Source organism: Xyrauchen texanus, chromosome 25 (assembly GCF_025860055.1).
Source record: "Xyrauchen texanus isolate HMW12.3.18 chromosome 25, RBS_HiC_50CHRs, whole genome shotgun sequence".
NCBI classification, from domain to species: domain Eukaryota; kingdom Metazoa; phylum Chordata; class Actinopteri; order Cypriniformes; family Catostomidae; genus Xyrauchen; species Xyrauchen texanus.
In genome coordinates this window covers 35,466,868-35,488,570 of record NC_068300.1, presented here as the reverse complement: position 1 = coordinate 35,488,570, position 21,703 = coordinate 35,466,868, and the positions used below count along the sequence as shown (strand labels likewise).

Below are 21,703 nucleotides of genomic sequence, written 5' to 3'. Positions count from 1 at the left end.
GAGATTTTCTAGTAGCAAATGATCAATTAGCTTGATTACTCAAGGACAAAGGTGTTGGAGTGATGGCTGCTAGAAATGGGGCCTGTCTAGATTGAATCAAATTACTTTTTTCAAAAAGTGAAGAGAGTAAAAAACAGACTTTTGATCAGTTGAATGCCACTTTGGTGAATTAAAGTACCAATTTCCTTCTGAACCAGCAAAATCGGTACATTATTCCAAATTTTGGCCACCAGTGTAGATGCTTTGGAAAATACGGTGTGAAAAACAATCATGCCAATAAAGTACTTGTGAAAAAGTACATTTAAAAGAAATAAAAAAAAAAAAAGCAAAAGAAACAAAAACAGACAGAGAGTCAAATGTCTCAGCAAGAGCTGATGGGACACAGAATAGAGAACATAACAATCAGAGTGAAAACAAAACTATACCTGCCGTTTTCTCCCATTGACAGAGGGGAAAAAACTGAACACAGCAAGCCCTTTCTTCATGAACTGGGAAAAAAGAAACCCACAACATACACACACCAGAATCAGATCCCTTTTATATCAGTTCTCAAATCTTTATTATGAGACTCTGTTCTCCATGTTCTAAATGTGAAAGACAGAGTCAAGGGATCTCAAACAACATAACTAAAACCAACTTGTTCAACAAAATCCCAGTGAATGCCGAGGTAACACCTGGAGCAGCTGTGCTCTGACTAAATTCAGATATCTAATGGAACATCTCTATTAAAAGCTTTTCAGTGACCACAGCCCAGGGATCCACGACTATTTCAGCCCAACTCCACACAAAAGTTCAAGACTTCTCACGTTGCAGACGCCTCATGAAACACCAAATCTGTTTCTTTTTCTCGCTCACTTTTAACTCAGAAGTTTAAGCAAGTGAGCAATTTCTCGCAAGTTTGCATTTCTCTGGTGAGGAAACAGCCACCACAGAAAGTCTTTTGAAAATAACGCAGGCTTCACACAAGAGATTCACTTTCATGTTGGCTCGATTCCACAGTGGGAATTGCTGACTGACTGACAAAGAAAAGTTGTGATATTTTTAAGTTCAACATGAGTCGTTTAAAATAGAAAGAGCAGAGTTGTCTTTGACATTTAAAAAAAACAAAAAAACAAGGGTGTGTTCGATCAAGACAGGAAACATTGGCTATGTTTACAGTGTTAAAGGAATGTTCCGGGTTCAGTACACATTAAGCTCATCGACAGCATTTGTGGCATACTGTTGATTCAAACAAACATTTATTTTAACTTGCCCCTCTTTAAAGTTTATCCCTTATTGTTGTGTTCTAGTCATTTTAGCCGGGACAACTTTTTTCTTTTCTTTTTTTACTTCATCCAAGTGCAATAAAATATATAAATACAGTTTACATACACTTAGGCTGAAGTCATTAAAAGTAATTTTTTAACGACACCACAAATTTCATATTAGCAAACTATACTTTTGGCAAGTTGTTTAGGACATCTACTTTGTGCATGACATGACTAATGTATCCAACAATAGTTTACAGACAGATTGTTTCACTTTTAATTGACTATAATCACAATTCCAGTGAGTCAGAGGTTTACATACACTTTAACTGTACCTTTAAACATCTTGGAAAATTCCAGAAAATGATGTCAAGCCTTTAGAAAATTAGCATCTGATAGGAGGTGTACTGAATTGGAGGTGTACCTGTGGATGTATTTTAAGGCCTACCTTCAAACTCAGTGTCTCTTTGCTTGACATCATGGGAAAATCAAAAGAAATCAGCCAAGACTTTAGAAAAACAATTGTTGGCCTCCACAAGTCTGGTTCATCCTTGGGAGCAATTTCCAAACACATGAAGGTACCACGTTCATCTGTACAAACAATAGTACGCAAGTATAAACACCATGGGACCACACAGTCATCATACTGCTCAGGAAGGAGACGCATTCTGTCTCCTAGAGATGAATGATGTTTGGTTGAAAAGTGCAAATGAATCCCAGAACAACAGCAAAGGACCTTGTGAAGATGCTGGAGGAAACAGATAGACAAGTATCTATATCCACAGTAAAACAAGTCCTATATCGAAATAACCTGAAAGGCTGCTCGGGAAGGAAGAATTCACTGCTCCAAAATTGCCATATAAAAGCCAGACTACAGTTTGCAAATGCACATGGGGACAAAGATCTTACTTTATGGAGGAATTTCCTCTGGTCTGATGATACAAAAACTGTTTGGCCATGATGACCATCGTTATGTTTGGAGGAAAAAGGGTGAGGGTTGCAAGCCGAAGAACACCATCCCAACAGTGAACCATGGGGGTGGCAGCATCATGTTATGGGGGTGCTTTGCTGCAGGAGGGACTGGTGCACTTCACAAAATAGATGGCATACCTCCAAAGTTGTGGCAAAATGGCTTAAGGACAACAAAGTCAAGGTATTGGAGTGGCCATCACAAAGCCCTGACCTCAATCCGATAAGGCGTGTGCGAATGTCACCAGTCCTGCTCGACCCGCTCTGAGCGGGATTCAAACCGTATTTGAAACTACTGACTTCAACTGTATGCATGTATATGTATGTGTGTGTATATATATACTGTATATATGTGCACATATCCATTTGTGAGCGCATGTGCCCTTCCTGAGGGGAGAAACTAAATGAATTGACACAACACACAGATTTTACATGTGTGCTGCATGAATGCATGAAATTCCATATTTAAAATCACACTAGAGATATAAATGCAGCCAGGCGTATTTGGCCTATGTTGGGATTATTCTAGAAGAAGAGGGGGTCATTATGATATACAACATGTCAGGTCAGACCACACGCATATGTATGTATGAGGATAATCAGGAGTGAAAGCTGGCCTACCACGTGATGCCATGCTGATTACATCATCACCACATAACCTGTGTGGAGGGGGGCAGGGGGAATAACATCATCAATGTGTGCCCTGTGGGAAGGGGGGTGGGAACATCTGCTGTGGCTGCTGCCACCAGAGTGCCACACGAGAGCAACAAACACGCAAGCATTTACTTGGCTAAATGAGGACATAAGATAAAGATATTGTTTTTATACAGAGATAATTATAATTGCTATAGACTAACCCTAACACGACCCCTGTATATATATATTATTATAATCATTATTATTTTAATTCTCAATTCTCGATGTAATTCTAATTCTCATTACTGTATTTGTTTACTTGCAATAAAACACTGTAAAACCATGTTTTTTATTCAAATCAGCATACTGTAAATACAAGGACATAAAACATCCCTCCTTAAAAAAAAAAAAAAAAGCAAAAATAGAGATTACTTACAAATGAAATAAATGTTGCAAAAGCGTTTAAAAAGGCAAAATGTGATGTTTATAACCTAATAAAAACATTCATTCAAAAGCAGAAATCTCCAATTATTAGGCTGCATGCAAAACTCAGGATGCTTTTCTGACTAACACAGGAAAGATTTGTATACAAACAGCACCAATTCCCAAGATACACCTGGACACAGTTTTTCTTGGTTGTTGGCAGATAGGATGTTCCAAGCTTCTTGGAGAATTCACCTCAGTTCTTCTGTCTATTTCAGCTGTCTCAATTGCTTCTGTCTCTATATTTAATCTCAAATGACTATGTTCAGTGGGGGGGCATTGTGGGGTACAATGACATCTGTTGCAGGGCTCCCTGTTCTTCTTTTCTAATCTTTTCTATTCGCAAAAGTAATGTTTGGGAGTCTAACATTTATATTTTCTTTTGACACTAAAGCTGAAGATATAAATAACCATCTTAAGACAAATGTTTTAGCGAAACATCTTATGTGCTTAAAACTTTTGCACAGTACTGTGTGTGTGTATATACACTCACCTAAAGGATTATTAGGAACACCTGTTCAATTTCTCATTAATGCAATTATCTAATCAACCAATCACATGGCAGATGCTTCAATGCATTTAGGGGTGTGGTCCTGGTCAAGACAATCTCCTGAACTCCAAACTGAATGTCAGAATGGGAAAGAAAGGTGATTTAAGCAATTTTGAGCGTGGCATGGTTGTTGGTGCCAGACGGGCCGGTCCGAGTATTTCACAATCTGCTCAGTTACTGGGATTTTCACGCACAACCATTTCTAGGGTTTACAAAGAATGGTGTGAAAAGGAAAAACATCCAGTATGCGGCAGTCCTGTGGGCTGAAAATGCCTTGTTGATGCTAGAGGTCAGAGGAGAATGGGCCGACTGATTCAAGCTGATAGAAGAGCAACTTTGCCTGAAATAACCACTCGTTACAACCGAGGTATGCAGCAAAGCATTTGTGAAGCCACAACATGCACAACCTTGAGGCGGATGGGCTACAACAGCAGAAGACCCCACCGGGTACCACTCATCTCCACTACAAATAGGAAAAAGAGGCTACAATTTGCAACAGCTCACCAAATTTGGACAGTTGAAGACATGTTGCCTGGTATGATGAGTCTCGATTTCTGTTGAGACATTCAGATGGTAGAGTCAGAATTTGGCATAAACAGAATGAGAACATGGATCCATCATGCCTTGTTACCACTGTGCAGGCTGGTGGTGGTGGTGTAATGGTGTGGGGGATGTTTTCTTGGCACACTTTAGGCCCCTTAGTGCCAATTGGACATCGTTTAAATGCCACGGCCTACCTGAGCATTGTTTCTGACCATCCCTTTATGGCCACCATGTACCCATCCTCTGATGGCTACTTCCAGCAGGATAATGCACCATGTCACAAAGCTCAAATCATTTCAAATTGGTTTCTTGAACATGACAATGAGTTCACTGTACTAAAATGGCCCCCACAGTCACCAGATATCAACCCAATAGAGCATCTTTGGGATGTGGTGGAACGGGAGCTTCGTGCCCTGGATGTGCATCCCACAAATCTCCATCAACTGCAAGATGCTATCCTATCAATATGGGCCAACATTTCTAAAGAATGCTTTCAGCACCTTGTTGAATCAATGCCACGTAGAATTAAGGCAGTTCTGAAGGCGAAAGGGGGTCAAACACAGTATTAGTATGGTGTTCCTAATAATCCTTTAGGTGAGTGTATATATATATATATATATATATAAAATATGCAGTTAATCACAAACTAATGTGATTGGCTGAACAGCGTTGACAAAAGTACATGACATGACATCATCGTTTATGCGCTTCTTTAGAAGAGGTCAGACGATTACTTACACACGCTTAATGATATTGAGACACTTCAATCGTCATTCAAATGAAAATTCAAAAAAACAGTATCAAGTATTTTCTTTGTGGTGCATTTGACCAAATGTTGGTTGGTGAGTATTTTAACATTACATTAAAGGATTTGGCCCATTTAAAGAAAAGGAGGGATGAGTCAAACACATTTTTTGTGGTAATAAGCATTATGCCACAAATGCTGCTAATTTAGCTTAACTTATATTTGAAACCGGAATATTCCTTTAATTGTCATAACAACAATGTTATAAAGCAAAATAAACCAATAATATCAATGTTAGGCTTCATTGTCTTTAAGCAAAATATAATTTCTTATTGCTTTCCTTTGATTTTGGGGTAAAATATGACCCTGTCAAGCATGTTCTTGACAGCCATTTTGATATTCACCCAAAGAGCTAGGTGCCAAAATAAAAAATCTCAAGCATCTCAACATGCATACTTTATATACGAGCACTCACAGATGTATCATGCAACGCAATGCTTTCCACATTAACACACACAGAGAGTGTTAGAGAGTGTGTGTGTGTGTGTGTGTGTGTGTGTGTGTGTGTGTGTGTGTGTGTGTGTGTGTGTGTGTGTGTGTGGGTGGAGAATGGCACATTACATTTCTGAAACAGTCCGAGGGATGTTCTGTACCCAAACATAAAAAAAGAAAATTCTGGGTACACAACTGATGTGATTTTAAAAATGAATGACACACTAAGACCACTGGCCATGATATATTGCCTGCTTCAGAACAGGCTGTGCTACAGAATTCTAAAAATCAAAGCCCACAAGAAGGAAAAAAATCTCACATACTGATTTGTTACTACAAATTATTTAAGGTTAGATCTGTTTCAAAACCTAATGAGCTGCCTATCTAGACAGCATACTTAGACACAAATGTATTTTTTATTTTTTTTATCAATAGTTCCCTCATGCCATTCCAAACCCTTATGAGGAAAGATTATCAGTAAATATTTCATAAAATTTTACTTTGTGTTCAATGGAGAACACAAGGAGAGAAAATCATGCAGGTTTGGATTTGGACTGACATAAGGGATATAAGGGGGGCTCACTCTGCGGTCTGTGTGGGTCCTAATGCCCAAATATAGTGATGGGGACACTATACTGTAAAAAGGCTTTGTCTTTCGGATGAGATGTTAAACTGAGGTCCTGACTCTCTGTGGTCATTAAAAATCCCAGGGCACTTCTCGTAAAGATCAGGGGTGTAACTCCCCCCATTGCGCCCTATCTGTCATGGCCGCCCAACAATCCCCATCCCTAAATTGGCTACATCGCTCTACTCAAATCTCCTCACCATCAATAGCTGGTGTGTGGTGAGTGTTCTGGCACATTATGACTGCTGTCGCATCATCTTGGTGTACGGTGAACACTGGTGGAGGCTGAGGAGATTATTTACTATGTAAAGCACTTTGAGTGCCTAGAAAAGCACTATATAAATGTAAGGAATTAATGAATAACTGCTTAAAATCAAGTGTGAATGCACCTTTAGAAAATAGCAGCATACGTAGGCTTTACACAGCAAGGCAGCTCAATACATTAAGGAACAAAGTGAGCATGTTCATTGGGAATTATGATGACAAGGCAATTTTTTGTCTACATTTTCACACAGACGGTGCTAACTAGGTCAGTTGTGAGAGAGCGTGAGTGTGTGTGTGTGTGTGTGAGAGAGAGAGAATCCCCACAGACATCATCAAAGCAAAGTGGAGCTGAATGCATTTTCCAAATAAGGCTTTCCTGAAATAAAATCATAGTAGGGAGGCGAAATCACTGAGTGAGTGTCGGCCGTGTGGTGGAGAGTTTCTGAGTGTTTGCTTTTGCTTCAGGAAGCTCATTGGTTAATTAGCAGTGTTTGCTAAGCCAAGTATCTCAAGCACTATTACAGAAACAAACCTCTAGCCCTGCTTTGGAACACAATGATTCCACAAATTTTGCAGCTTGTTGAGTAGAGGTGTGTGACATTAATTTGCAAAGCAATCAGACCTACGATTTCAGCCTAGACCCAGAATATCACAAGAGACTTTGGTTCTTTAGGCTTGAGCCTATTAGCAACCACTCAGAAGCAAACACTTACGTTTTTCACCTGGTAGACGATGAAATTGGAGGACAAAAACCCTATAACCTTACACTAAAGGAGTGAAACATATTTAGGGGTCATAGACATTTGTTCTTTTGAATTGGATCAGAAGGGTGATTCTCATGAAATCCATCAAGGAAATGTCCTGGTCATTTTTAACCTCAAAAACAATAAAAAAAAGGAATCTATACTTTGCATGAAGAAACTGAAGCCTACATTTGGAACCATTAAGAGTTTTTGCATTGTGACATTATTTTCAGGACACTTAAGCACATTTTACCCCACAATTCTCATTACCATAACCAGTGTTGGGGAAATTATCTATTATTTAATTATAATAGATAATTTACCCAACACTGGTTATGGTAATGAGAATTGTCTATAAAAAAATCCATCTATTATGGATTACTAATTACTTATCTAAAAAATTACAATCAGATTACTTTACAAGTTACTTAATCAGGAATGTACATCACATTACTAATTACTGTATTTTTAAGTTACTTTCTAAAACACATTTAAGAGGGAAGTTTGTTTTTCCACTTAAATTCAAAATTAATGCAAACCGACATTCTGTACAAATGAACATATTTCATGTTTTAAATGTATTCCACATAAATTATACTATTTACAAATATGTGTAACCCAAATAATGTATTTCAAAGTAATAGTAATTAACTTAATTGAAAGTCAGGGACTGTAATCTGACAACAATAATTTAAAATGTCATGTCTGACAATACTTTTTGACTAAAAAGTAATTAGATGACAGTAAATAACTACTTTGCAATCAGATAACACCACACACTAACTGTAACGCATTTCGACATTTTACTTTTACCATTCCCATCATTTTTAATGATGATTCGTCTTAACATAAAAGTATTTTTTATTTTACTATGTTACAGTAAAAAATTCAATACAGTGATTTTTTTCAAATTACAATGAGCAGTACCAAGGAAGTAATATGACAATGAATAAAATATTATAAATAATGTATCATTTCATCAATGTTGCAGTAATGAGAATACCATAATGACTAGAAGACAGATAAATCAGTTTTACCAATTAATCCGTGTCAATAGTTGTTTTTGGAACTATCGGTAATTTGCAAAAATCTATATAGACAAGTTGCCGATAGTTTTTTTTTATTATTATTTATTTTTATTTGTGATTAACAAATCAAGTGGGGATTTGCTGTATCTAAATCTTTCATCATTGGCAATATTTATATATTTATCCTTACTTCAATGCAGATATCAAGTGTTCTACATTGAAGGAGGGCATTCAAATAAAAATGCAACTATGGAAACGTGCCTCATCAGCACATACACGAAGAGCCGACTCATAGGTGAAGCAAATAATGTTGATCATCTATTAACAAGTCCACATGTCAAGGTCTGGGTAGATTAGATGTTAAGAGAACAATCAGTTCTCAGAGTCAACATGTTGAATGTAGGAGAAATGGGCAGGAGTAAAGACTCTGGACTCTGACAAGTGTCAAATTGTTATGGCCAGACAACTGAGTCAGTGCATCTCTGAACGTAAAGGCTTGTGGGCTGCTCCCGTTCAGCACTGCCATCTCACAGGACCTGAAGTGGGAGACCCACATTGCCACATGCGCTGCTGATACAGTTCTACTCAGCAGTCATTGAGTCTGTCCTCTGCACCTCAATAATGGTCTGGTTTGGTTCAGCAACGAAATCAGACATCAGAAGACTGCAAAGGACAGTTCGGACTGCTGAGAGGATTATTGGTTGCCCCCTGACCCCCCTTCAAGAACTGTACACTTCCAGAGTGAGGAAAAAGGCTGGAAAAATCAATCTAGACCCCACTCACCCAGCCCATTACCTTTTTGAACTGTTACCTTCTGGCAGGCGCTACAGAGCACCAAGCACTAGATCCATTTTTTTTTCCCCAAAGGCTATTCATCTCATGAACAGTTAAATCTGCCCCATTAAGTAATAATTATGTGCAATACACGGTTTAGTCTATTTATATTTCTCCAACATACCATACCACTTCTGCCATTACATTCCCTTGCTTCTGGATATAACAGATTTGTATTTGTATATTGTACATATGTATGTATATATAGTCCTATTGCGTATTTCTATATATACTTTATTATCATCTCTGTCTTGTTGTATTATTTGTTGCACTGGAAGCTTCAGTCACGAAGACAATTCCTTGAATGTGTTATCATACTTGGCAATAAAGCTCATTCTGATTCAGATACGCTCCTCCTGTGTTTTAAATGGGTCAGCTTGATGACATTATTGTTCTGCAAGCGTTTTGCGTAGTTGAAAATGGCAAGTGGAGAAAGTGTTATTCGGGTCTCCAGTCTGGAAACATTTTCTTTTTGCAGTCAATTACAACTGATATGGTCAAAAAAAAAATTACAAAACAGGTACTGTTTGCAGACATTGAGTGCTGTATACTGGTAATTACAGCGAAATTCACTGGGGATGAGCCGAAACTGCACACACTTCCTTTCACTCCCTTTCGTTTTTAAGCAGGCAATCAGTGCTAATTCAGACATGCATAAAACAATAACTAAAGCAATTGGGGTGTTCATTGCCAACAATACATTTCCCGCCTCCGCTGACAATATCTGATTTCTGCGTATGATTAAAACACTCGAGCCGCATCACAACATCCTTCGTATCCATTTTACTAGCGAAGTTCCTTCTATAGTGGTGTACAGCTTCCGAATATTGAATATATGTGCAGTAGAGTTTAAAATGCATTTTATGTCGATGCATGAAGTGCAATAGTGCAGGTGAAATGTTGATTGAGCTTTTAGAGAAAAGGCTTGTTCTTTTTTAAGACCATAACAAAAATTAACCATGATTTTACTTTAGTAATACTGTAGTTTCCATATAGTAACCCATGATTATACTATATATTGTAAACATGACAATAACTATGGTTACTATATTTTTACCACAAATACCACAGTTAAACTATGGTTACTGTTATAAAAAAAAATAATAATTATCAAGCGCAAACCTGTTGAAGTGTTTGTTGCCAAATAGAGTGTTCTTACTTTGGATTTGGCAGTAATATTTTTTTATTTCTGTACATGGCAAATACCGAACCACACCGAAACAGTGATCCTAAAACTGTGATACAAACCGAACCGTGAGAAATTTGAACCGTTGCATCCCTAGTACCTACCTACAGTGGTCCGAGGAGGGACTAGCCACAAACCGGCGACAGGGCGCCCAAAGCTCATAGATGTGCAAGGGCAATGAAGAATATACCCCGACTGGCATGAGAGAAGGTCTACAGTGGCAGAAGTCACAGAAAATGTTAATGATGGTTAAGGGAAGAATGTGTCAAAACACACACAGTACATCGCACCCTGTGATGACCCCTGTCCACCATCAAAAGCACCTACAATGGGCATGTGAGTGTAGGAACTAGACCTTGGAGTAGTGGAAGAAGGTCGCCTGGTCCAATGAGTCCCGTTTTATTTTTCATCACGTGGAAGGCCATGTAGGTGTGCACCATTTACCTGGGGAAGTGATGTACTGTGGGAAAACGGCAAGCTGGTGGAAGGAGCGTGATGCTCTGGGCAATGTTCTGCAGGGAAACTATGGGTCCGGCCATTCATGTGGACATCAAGTTGACAAGTGCCACCTACCTAAACATCGTTGCAGACCAGGTACATGCCTTCATGGCAATGGTATTCCCTGATGCCACTGGCCTCTTTCAGCAGAATAATGCACCCTGCCACTCTGCACACATTGTTCAGGAATGGTTTGAGGAACATGATGAAGAGTTCAAGGTGTTGTTCAAGGATCTCAATCCGATTGAGCATCTGTGGGATGTGCTGGACCATCAAGTCTGATCAACAGTGGCTCCACCTTGCAACTTACAAGACTTGAAGGATCCGCTGCTAATGTCTTGGTGCTAGATAACACAGGACACCTTCAGTGGTCTTGTAGAGTCCATGCCTCGGTCGGTCAGCACTGTTTTGGCGACACATGGAGAACCAACATCATATTTGGCAGGTGGTCATAATGTAGCTCATCAGTGTACATCGACTTCATATCTCACCAACTTCATATCTTGTGAATAATAATAAACCTTATTCCTCATTAAAACTGGTAGAATATATAGGCTATAAAAAGTTTAATTAGGTATTTATTTACTTATAGAGTATTGTAATGGAGCAAAGTCTCCATAATATTAAAATAATAGTCCCTTGTGTGTTTTGGATTTGTTTATAGTTAAAAGTCCCACATTGTGCACCAAACCTTTTTTTTCTTCTGGTAAATACTAGGATTTTGGTAGAACAAATAAACTGCATCTGGGATTTTATAAATTTTGGACTCTTGTATCCCTTTATGTCTGTGCCCGTCACAGTAAAAAAAAGACTAAACATTTTAAGCTTCTATGAATCAATTTTAAAAACTCTGTCGATTAATCGATTATCGGTAAAATCCACTATCGCTGAACACCTAAAAATTACCATCTTTGTTTGGGATGCTAGAATGAGATTGGGGGTAAATAGTGCATAACTGTCATAAAAATAATGTCACAATGTTAAAAGTCTTATCGGCCCTAAAAATAGGCTTCATTTACTATATGCAAAGTACAATTTTGAATTTGTTCCTTTTGATTTGAGTAAAATGTAGTAAAAAAAAGGCACAGGGGCATTTTGTGACAGTGAGAATTCCCAAGTAAGGAACCATCCAGAAAACTTTAGCATACAATTAGTAACACCCTGGCAACCACCCACTACACCTAAACATCATGGTGGCAAGTTTTGCATGGGCAAGCATCACTCACATTTTCTTCATGAAATGTAAAAATGTATTTATTTATTATGTTGCACCAGCAATAAATCACAACCCTTCCATACTGTAGCTTGCTCAAATTAATCTTACTCTCATCTACCTTCCTTCCTTTCACTTTTCCCTATCCATTTCTTGATGCGCTACACGGTCGGCCCCTCAGCTATCAAGCCATGACACGTTGCCATGGTTACGTCCAACCTCTCTCTGCCAGGAGTATGCCACACTCACACACATACACAAAGAGCAGATGCACACTGTCTGTCTTTCATATACACACTTTTTGACAGTGATGCAAGCCGAAGTGTACACAGAAAAGCTTCTTGACTCTGTATGTGTATGTGTGGCGCAGCAGGTATGCAAGAAATGAAAGGAGAACACTATTTAACAATCACAAAACACTCTTAGTGACACACATTTCATGCCAGCTCATGAATTATTCATTCCTCCTTCAGTCTTTTCAACTCTAACCTGCCTGATGTTCACACACTCGGCTGCTTGCATTCAGATCGATCGAATGCTTTTGTAAAACACATCTGTGCTATTGAATGAAAAAGTGATAGACATATTTTGTTTGTATTCTGAATTGTGGTGATAAAACAATTATCAGTACTAATTAGTTCTTGTAAAATGCATCAATAAATTCAAGCCAAAATGGTCTTGAAGCTATATCTTGCCAGCGATTTGGCATGCTTGGTATATGTCATACCCATCATGCCCTAAAGGATACAAGAGTAGTATGGGGATAGGGAAAATAAAAAAATAAAAAACTCACAATAACCTGGTTGCATAAGTGTGCACACCCTTAAACTAATACTTTGTTGAAGCACCTTTTGATTTTATTACAGCACTCAGTCTTTTTGGGTAGGAGTCTATTAGCATGGCACATCTTGACGTGGCAATATTTGCCCACTCTTCTTTGCAAAAGCGCTCCAAATCTGTCAGATTGCGAGGACATCTCCTTTGCACAGCCCTATTCAGATCACCCCACAGATGTTCAATTGGATTCAGGTCTGGGCTCTGGCTGGGCCATTCCAAAACGTTAATCTTCTTCTGGTGAAGCCATGCTTTTGTGGATTTGGATGTGTGCTTTGGGTCGTTGTCATGTTGAAAGGTGAACTTCCTCTTCAGCTTTCTAACGGATGCCTGAAGGTTTTGTGCCAAAATTGCCTGGTATTTGGAACTGTTCATAATTCCCTCCACCCTAACTAAGGCCCCGGTTCCAGCTGAAGAAAAACAGGCCCAAAGCATGATGCTGCCACCACCATGCTTCACTGTGGGTATGGTGTTCTTTGAGTGATGTGCAGTGTTGTTTTTGCACCAAACATACCTTTTGGAATTATGGCCAAAAAGTTCAACCTTGGTTTCATCAGACCATAACACATTTTCTCACGTGCTTTTGGGAGACTTGATGTTTGTTTTTGCAAACTTCAGCCGGGCTTGGATGTTTTTCTTTGTAAGAAAAGGCTTCCGTCTTGCCACCCTACCCCATAGCCCATTCATATGAAGAATACGGGAGATTGTTGTCACATGTAGCACACAGCCAGTACTTGTCAGAAATTCCTGCAGTTCCTTTAATTTTTCTGTAGGCCTCTTGGAAGCCTCCCTGACCAGTTTTCTTCTCATATTTTCATCAATTTGGCGGGCCGTCCAGTTCTTGCTAATGTCTTCACTGTGTTCCATGGTATATCTAATGCATTGGAAATTCTTTTGTACCCTTCTCCTGAATGATATCTTTCAACAATGAGATCCCTCTGATGCTTTGGAAGCTCTCTGCGGACCATGGCTTTTGCTCTGATATGCAACTAAGAAAATGTCAGGAAAATCCTACTAGAACAGCTGAACTTTATTTGTGATTAATCAGAGTCACTTTAAATGATGGCAGGTGTGTAATGACTTTCTATTTAACATGAGTATGAATGTGATTGGTTAATTCTGAACACAGCCACATCCCGTTATAAGAGGGTGTGCACACTTATGCAACCAGGTTATTGTAAGGTTTTTCATTTTTCCCTCACAAAGATTTCAGTTTGTTTTTCAATTGAATTGTTCACATTATAGGTCACATTAAAAGTGGAAAAAGTTCTGACATGATTTATCTTTGTCTCATTCTTTTAAGTCACAAAAACCTGTCATTTTAACAGGGGTGTGTAGACTTTTTATATCCACTGTACTGGTTAATATGTAAAAATTGCTATTTTTGCTTATAACTCATCAATAGTTTGGCCTAAAATCATGAAACTCTTTAGATTTCTTGGGGCATACAGAGTTGAATGATACCTAATGTTCCTATTTAAGTCTGGATGTAGGTTGAATTTCTGAAGAGTGTAACCACTGTGGCACATTTAACACTATTTGTTTGTTTGAGCGATCCAATTTGACAACTTCGGGCTCAACCCATGGCATGAGTTTGGAATGGGACTATCTGTTTGGGAGACCTATTTGAAACAGTCATTACTTTAGCATTTCAGTTTGGTGATGCTAGCGGTGCAGAAATTACACTCTTTTACACCTTTTAAGATTATGATAAAAATGCGGACACACAAAACACCCTACACCAACAAGGGCACAACATTCTTCAGACTACAGAGAGATAATCACATCCCAGTTTGTAAGTTACACAGATACATATTCATACACATTCACACATATATACAGCATATGTGTGCTTCTATAAACACGAGAAAAGAGTGAAGCAACATGTTCTGACACACAGACACCAGAGACACCCAGGAGTGGCATAGGGAGGTAAAGCGTGCAGGTGAAAGGGCAGAGGTCATGGGTACACACCTTGGCATTAATATAGGGGTCAAAAGGGCCACAGCGTTTGAACACTTTGTAGTTTAGAGAGCTCTGGGAGAAGGGAGAGAACAGGAAGTGTGTTCAGCCTCACACACACACACTAAACATTGTGACTCAGTTTTAATGATCTTCATAATGACATGAGGAAACAGGCAAAGAAACTACCAACTGGCTTATAGTCCGTCAATTTATGTGCATTGAAATTATAAAAAAAAAAAAAAACATTGAATGAATGTTTTGATAAAATTTTTTAAAAGGGGTCATATAATGCCATTTTTGTACAAGTTAATATGAATCTTTAGGGTCTAAATGAAAACTTTGTAATATACTTTTATTAAAAATTCTCATTAGTATTTTAAGAAAACACTAATTTTACCTGCTCAAAAACAGCTCTGTTTTCAGCACGCCGTTTCAGTGCATATGACTTTAAATGATAATGAGCTTTGGTCACCCCGCCCCTTAGCAAAACCAGTTTTATACTGACCCTCGTTTATAAAGCAGTCTGGTGAAAAATGATTCGTGCAAACATGAACGCATTGACGTTGCTCGTGGGGAATATTCCCATCGTAAACAAAACTCAGCCACTGCGTCTTCAGCGGTTCAGATTTAGGAACATCAAAATGACTGCTGTGTTCGTTACTACACCGAAGAACAGGACACCACAATCGCTTAGGCGCCATTCTGCTCCAGTGTATCAACAATGATGACGGACTATGATTGACAGCTCGCTCACGAGCGAGGGCGGGTCTGTGTTGAAACACTGCTGTCAATCAACAATCCTGGGAGGGGCGTCCGGCCGTGTGACGTCACATGGTCGAACGGCTCGATTTGAGGCAGGGGAAAATATATAAGGAGATTAAAACAAAAACACTGGATGGATTTTTATCATAATAGGATGGTTGTGTACAGGCACAGCCAACACACATTTCAGTACAATCAACTTGAAAAAGTGCATGTACCATTATATGACCCCTTTAAACATTTAAAACTGAGTGTAATACAAAATATGACATAAATACAAGTGACAAATGGAATAAACAATTATCATATGTTAATGCAATCATTCAAATTATGGAGGATAAACCAGCCATAAGACATGACAAAAAATGTTATCAGACAGTTATTACAATTTTGATAATCACAATTTTAAACTGGATGGAAAATAATTTCCTTATGTGTTAATTTAATAATAAAAATGCTAATAATAATAAATGACAATAATGCTAGCAATAACAAGAACACTATAGTGTATTAAATATGAAATATTTTGATAATAATATGAATAACTAATATAATAATTAATAATCATAATATTATTACTACTACTAATAATAAAACAACTTAGTATAATAATTCTAATATTACTAATAACAAGTATTAAACACCAATAAAACGTATAAATACTTCAATAACAATTAATCGCAATAATAAACTATGTATCATTAAGTAAATTATTTATATATATATATATATATATATATATATATATATATATATATATATATATATATATATATACACACACACACACACACACACACACACACACATATATATATATATATACATATATATATACATACATACATACATACATATATATATATATATATATATATTTATTATTTTTAAATACTAAACCTTAAATATTTAATATTGTAATATTTCAATACTTTAATAATTAATTTATAAAATTAATTTGTATGTATTTGTATTTAATACTTACAATAATAACAACAACAAATGTACTTTTGTTATTTTTATTATTTATTTCTTAATTACAATATTAAAGTATGTATTAGTATTTAGCCATTATAATAATAAGTATAACATCAAATTAACTTTTACTATTATTATTCAGGGCTCGACATTAAGCATTGTCATGTGCTTGTCCCCCGTACAAGTAAATTGGTCATTCATTGTTCAGAGTTAAAAATTACTTATCCAGACGGTTTACATGAATATCTCACCAAGACGGGCATTTTGGCAGAATTTTGACATTTTTGGAACACACACGTTGTTCAGCGCACACACACACACACACACACACACACACACACACACACACACACACACACACACACACACACACACACACACACAGCGCCTGTCAATCAAACAGGGTGCAGCTGTTAATAAGATCACTAGCGAATTATAAAATGATGTGTTCTGGATTATTTTCATCAGCAGAATGTGTCACAGGCCTGGGCCATCACAAATATAGCCAGTTATTTTTTCGTTGTCCCAGACAAGTGTTAATGTTGAGCACTATTGTTATTATTTATTTGTTAATTATGATATTTATTAGTATTTAAAACTTAGAGTAATAATAATACAAATAAGTATTAAAAACAAAAAAAATACTATTTTAATAAATAAATATTAAAAATAATAAATAATACAAATAATAATAGGAATAGTAAATGCATTGTTATTAATATTGTTATTATTTCTACACAATTTACAAACATGACAACTACATTTGCGGTACTACATTCATTCATGTTCCTACTAATTATTAATAACATCATTTTAGCTTAAATTGACTTGTTCTTTTTGTCCTTTCTATTTCATTTAATTTTGGGCCATTGAATTCTATTATAAGTCAATGTGGAAAGCAATGCTGAGAAATGATGTTAAATGAGAATGGTGATGTTCCAGTGACTCACAGTACCACAGATGAATAATAAACACATGAAAGTCATTGCAAATTATCCAAAACAAGGTTATTAGAAGACAGGCCATTTCTGCTCTCCTCTAGGGACAATTCAGGAAAAACATATTCTGCACAATAACAGTTAAATACCAGGACACCTGCATATTCATTTGCTGAAAGATGTGACAGTGTTGGATGTAAATAGGGAACAGCTTTAGAAAGGTTGGCAGGAGTGAGCGAGGACAACAGTCCTTTTGACAGAATGAAGCCAGTCCTGAAGAAATTATGTTAAAGCAATTCATTCAATGAGTCTTAATTTGTGCCATTCCAAATGTTCCTAAAAAAAAACTACTGTCTGCTTTATTAACATTTAAAGAGGAATTTCTGGAATGTATCACTCAATGGATATGTTAGGATGGGATACTGTGCAGTATACTGTACACTGATTACTTTTGAAATATTGTGTGAAATAATACTGTAATACGCTACAATGTCACATGACCCGAATATGTTGCATGTTTAATTTAGCGAGTGAAATAAAAGTTCGCCAATTTTTATTTCCAATTTTGTGTCAAAATGTCTTTACTTTTGTCAGTCCGATCAAATAATGTGTTAGGAAAAGATGTTTAAAAATCAGGGCTGATATTACTTCACTTAGTTTATTCGGCATACTGGAAAGTCACCCTGCATACTACGGAAATAGTAAGAGTAGTATGGTAGTATACTTTTCTGAGCACAGCCCAAGCCTTCGATTGAGTGAGATATTCTTGTATCTGACATTATCCAGGCTCTTGAACACACAAATAAACAGAATCATAGTTGGACAAATGGCCGATCAGTTATTTTCCCCAAAAGTTAAAATTTGTATTATAAAAATAATGATAGTTAGCCATCCTTTTTGCCCCATGTACCTGAATTAGTTTAAGCTGCAAACAAAATATGTTATCTACAAAAAACCTATCCATTCAATCTTAACAGCTACTAAAATTGTAAATACTAGAAATATTATTCCATAAATAAAAAAATAACTTGATTTGACTAAAATCACACACAAGCTAATGACTGTTACTAGACTTTGGAAAATCACAATTTTTTAATAAAGATGGCTTTGAAACTTGTATAAAGGGTGAAATGTAACTGCACTCCAATTTAGCTTTATCTTCTCACACACACACACACACACACACACACACACACACACACACACACACACACACACACACACACACACACACACACACACACACACACACAATAAGAGCAGTGTGAAGAAGCTGTAAAAGGAAGCAACAGTCCTCCTGATAAACCCCTGAAACATGTCAAAATGTCTAACCCTGAAACAACTGAATTTACACACCCTCCCTTAAAAGGCAACATCCTCAGAAAACCCCTATTAATGAACACTGAGTGTACTATTAGAAATGTGTCTGCTCGTGTTAAAACCTGTTCATTAAAAGGAACATTCCGGGTTATTTACATTGTTATAGACATCATCAAATTGAATTTCATTATTTATTTATTTTTAAATCAAATGGAAAACATATTTTAAAATATCAGTAAAAAAAAAAAAGGAAAGCTTTTCCACAGATTTCAATTGAAAGAGCGTTACTGTTAAAATTATTTTTTGTTCTTTTTATACAAACTTAGGTAATTAGGTAATTTAAAGCACTCTGTAGATGCGGTCAAAAACATTAATTTGCAAATATCCCAGAATGTTCCCAGGGTGTTTAGTGTCAGGTGTTCAGACCTGTTCATTGAGTTTGGGGTGAGATGGACCCTGATGGATGAGTAGTTTGACGATGCGCTGGTCACCCTTCCACGCAGCCAGGTGAAGAGGATAACAGCCCTTGCTATCAGCAATGTTTGTGAGAGCCTCGTTTCGTAGCAACACCTCTACCACCGCACTGAAAGAGACAAAATGTAGAAATTCAAATGTAACTGTAAAATTGGACATGCAGAAATTGGAATCAAAAACAAGAATTTAACATTGTTTTAATCTAAAAGTCCATTTAGTGTGTTCCTTAAAAGGGATAGTTAAAAATAAAAATACAAACACACGTCGTTCAAAACGCGTATGGCATTCTTACTGCTGAAGAACAACAGGTGAATTTACGAACAGCCACCACATTAAAACCACCTGACTAATATTGTATAGGTCTCTCGTGCAACCAAAACAGCTCTGACCCATTGAGGCATGAACTCCACAAGACCTCTGAATGTGTCCTGTGGTATCTGGCACCAAGACGTTAGCAGCAGATCCATTAAGTCCTGTAAGTTGTGAGGTGAGGCCTCAATGGATTGGACTTGTTCATCCAGCACATCCCACAGATGCTCAATCGGATTGAGATCTGGAGAATTTGGAGGCAAATCTACACCTTGAACTCTTTGTCATGTTCCTCAAACCATTCCTGAACAATTTTTACAGTGTAACAGGGTGCATTATCCTGCTGAAAAGGCCAACGCTTTCAGGGAATACCGTTGCCATGAAGGGGTGTACGTGATCTGCAACAATCTATAAATGGTACATGTCAAAGTAACATCCAAATAAGCACTGTGTTCGGACACCTTTCTATCATGGCCAGCATTACATTTTCAGCAATTTGTGCTACAGTAGCTCTTCTGTGGGATCGGACTAGTCAGGCTAGTCTTTGTTCCCCACGTGCATCAATGAACCTTGGGCACCCATGACCCTGTTGTCGGTTCACCAGTTTTCCCTCTTTGGACCACTTTTGGTAGGTACAAACCAATCCATTAGGGCTGCGCATTTAATCAAAAAACAAAATCACGATTCCGATTATGTAATTGTGAAAATAGATGATTAGAGCATTCAATATATGTGTGCTCCTGTTGCGTCATTGTTTCTATTTACAAAGTGTTTTTGAAGCGGTTGAGTGTTCTAACCAATCACTAACATGTCCGTTGAGCAATGAAATGACAATGGCCAATCAGAGACGCTTAGCTTAGTACTCCGTCCTATCAGTAAAGACAACTGATCCTAATGTGCAAGTTTTAAACCATCTGAACGCCCAGATGCTTGCTTCTGCACAAAATGTTGTAGCTCTGTTCGTGCAGCACACGAAAATTAATACTGAAGAAACATCACCTGACACTTGAAAAGAAGCTGTAGAAAGAGAGCGAAAAGCACTTTGTAATTATTTTGGATTCATTGCATATTGTACCGTTCACTTTGAACGTAGATGTTAAATACACTGCAAATGAGCAACACGACAAAACTAAAACAATCCCATTCTAATCAAAGCACAGACGCGGTGTAAATAATTGATTATTATTTATGATTGCTTTGTTTTAATGAGAGCATTCGTGAGAGTGCAGAATATTGTGCAGAGCGTCATTGAGCTTGCGTTGAAATGCAGATCTCAAACATTTTTAACCTGCAGTGAGTGACAGCAGTCAATGTAATGGGAGAGTTTGTCGCATCGATTTCTGTGTATAATTTATTAAAAATGTAATTACAATTTTGTTTTGTCATGTTAATACGTTGGCCAATGTGAATTTGATTTGTACAAAATGGCAATAAAATAATTCTGTTTAACTGTTCTAAATGTCTTTTGGAGGTGTAGCCAACATAAAGAATATGGCATGAATAGCATATTTCAGGAATCACCGTTATTGTAATCGCGTCTGCTCTAATAGGACCCATTTGCCACACAGCTGGTATTGGTAGATTTAACAAAAAAAAGACTGTTTTTCATTTCCAAATTGCAACCAATGAGGCCACAAATGATCTAACGATGATCTTGCATGAACAAGATCGCCATTGAAGATGTAATGGGATGAATGGTCCAGTCTCGCCACTAAAGGTCTTACTGAACGCTGTCAGTAACTTGGTTAATTTAAATCGCCTGTTAAGAAGTTTGAATATTGAATGTCATATTATTTACTGCATGTGGACTAATAATTTAAGAAGTAATTTAGCAATAATTAAATGTATTTTATACCATATATATCCATTTAAATGTATTTTTATTTGCCTTACATTGAGACATTATTACAATCTAAAATACAATAAAATGCTTAAAAGATGCTTAAAAGAAACTGGAGAGCAGCAGATATCCACCACTGAAATCTGCTACTCTGAAGAATACCATGACGTCACATTAATAATCGCGATTACAATATCAAGAGCAATAATTCACAATTATGATATTTG

The 21,703-nt window shown here is 37.2% G+C and overlaps 1 protein-coding gene across 5 annotated transcripts in view; it reads right to left on the bottom strand.

Annotated features, from left to right (window-relative positions):
* LOC127618453 (ankyrin repeat and SAM domain-containing protein 1A-like) overlaps positions 1-21,703 on the bottom strand; it is a 139,019-nt gene that overhangs the window by 77,191 nt on the left and 40,125 nt on the right. For 4 of the 5 annotated variants that reach the window (XM_052090900.1, XM_052090903.1, XM_052090901.1 and 1 more), the window contains exons 3-4: positions 19,280-19,436; positions 14,865-14,927 (exon numbers count right to left, since the gene is read on the bottom strand). In XM_052090900.1, the coding sequence (XP_051946860.1) occupies positions 14,865-14,927; positions 19,280-19,436 (220 nt within the window). The remainder of the gene's footprint in view (positions 1-14,864; positions 14,928-19,279; positions 19,437-21,703) is intronic. The other variant, XM_052090905.1, reaches the window with a different exon arrangement.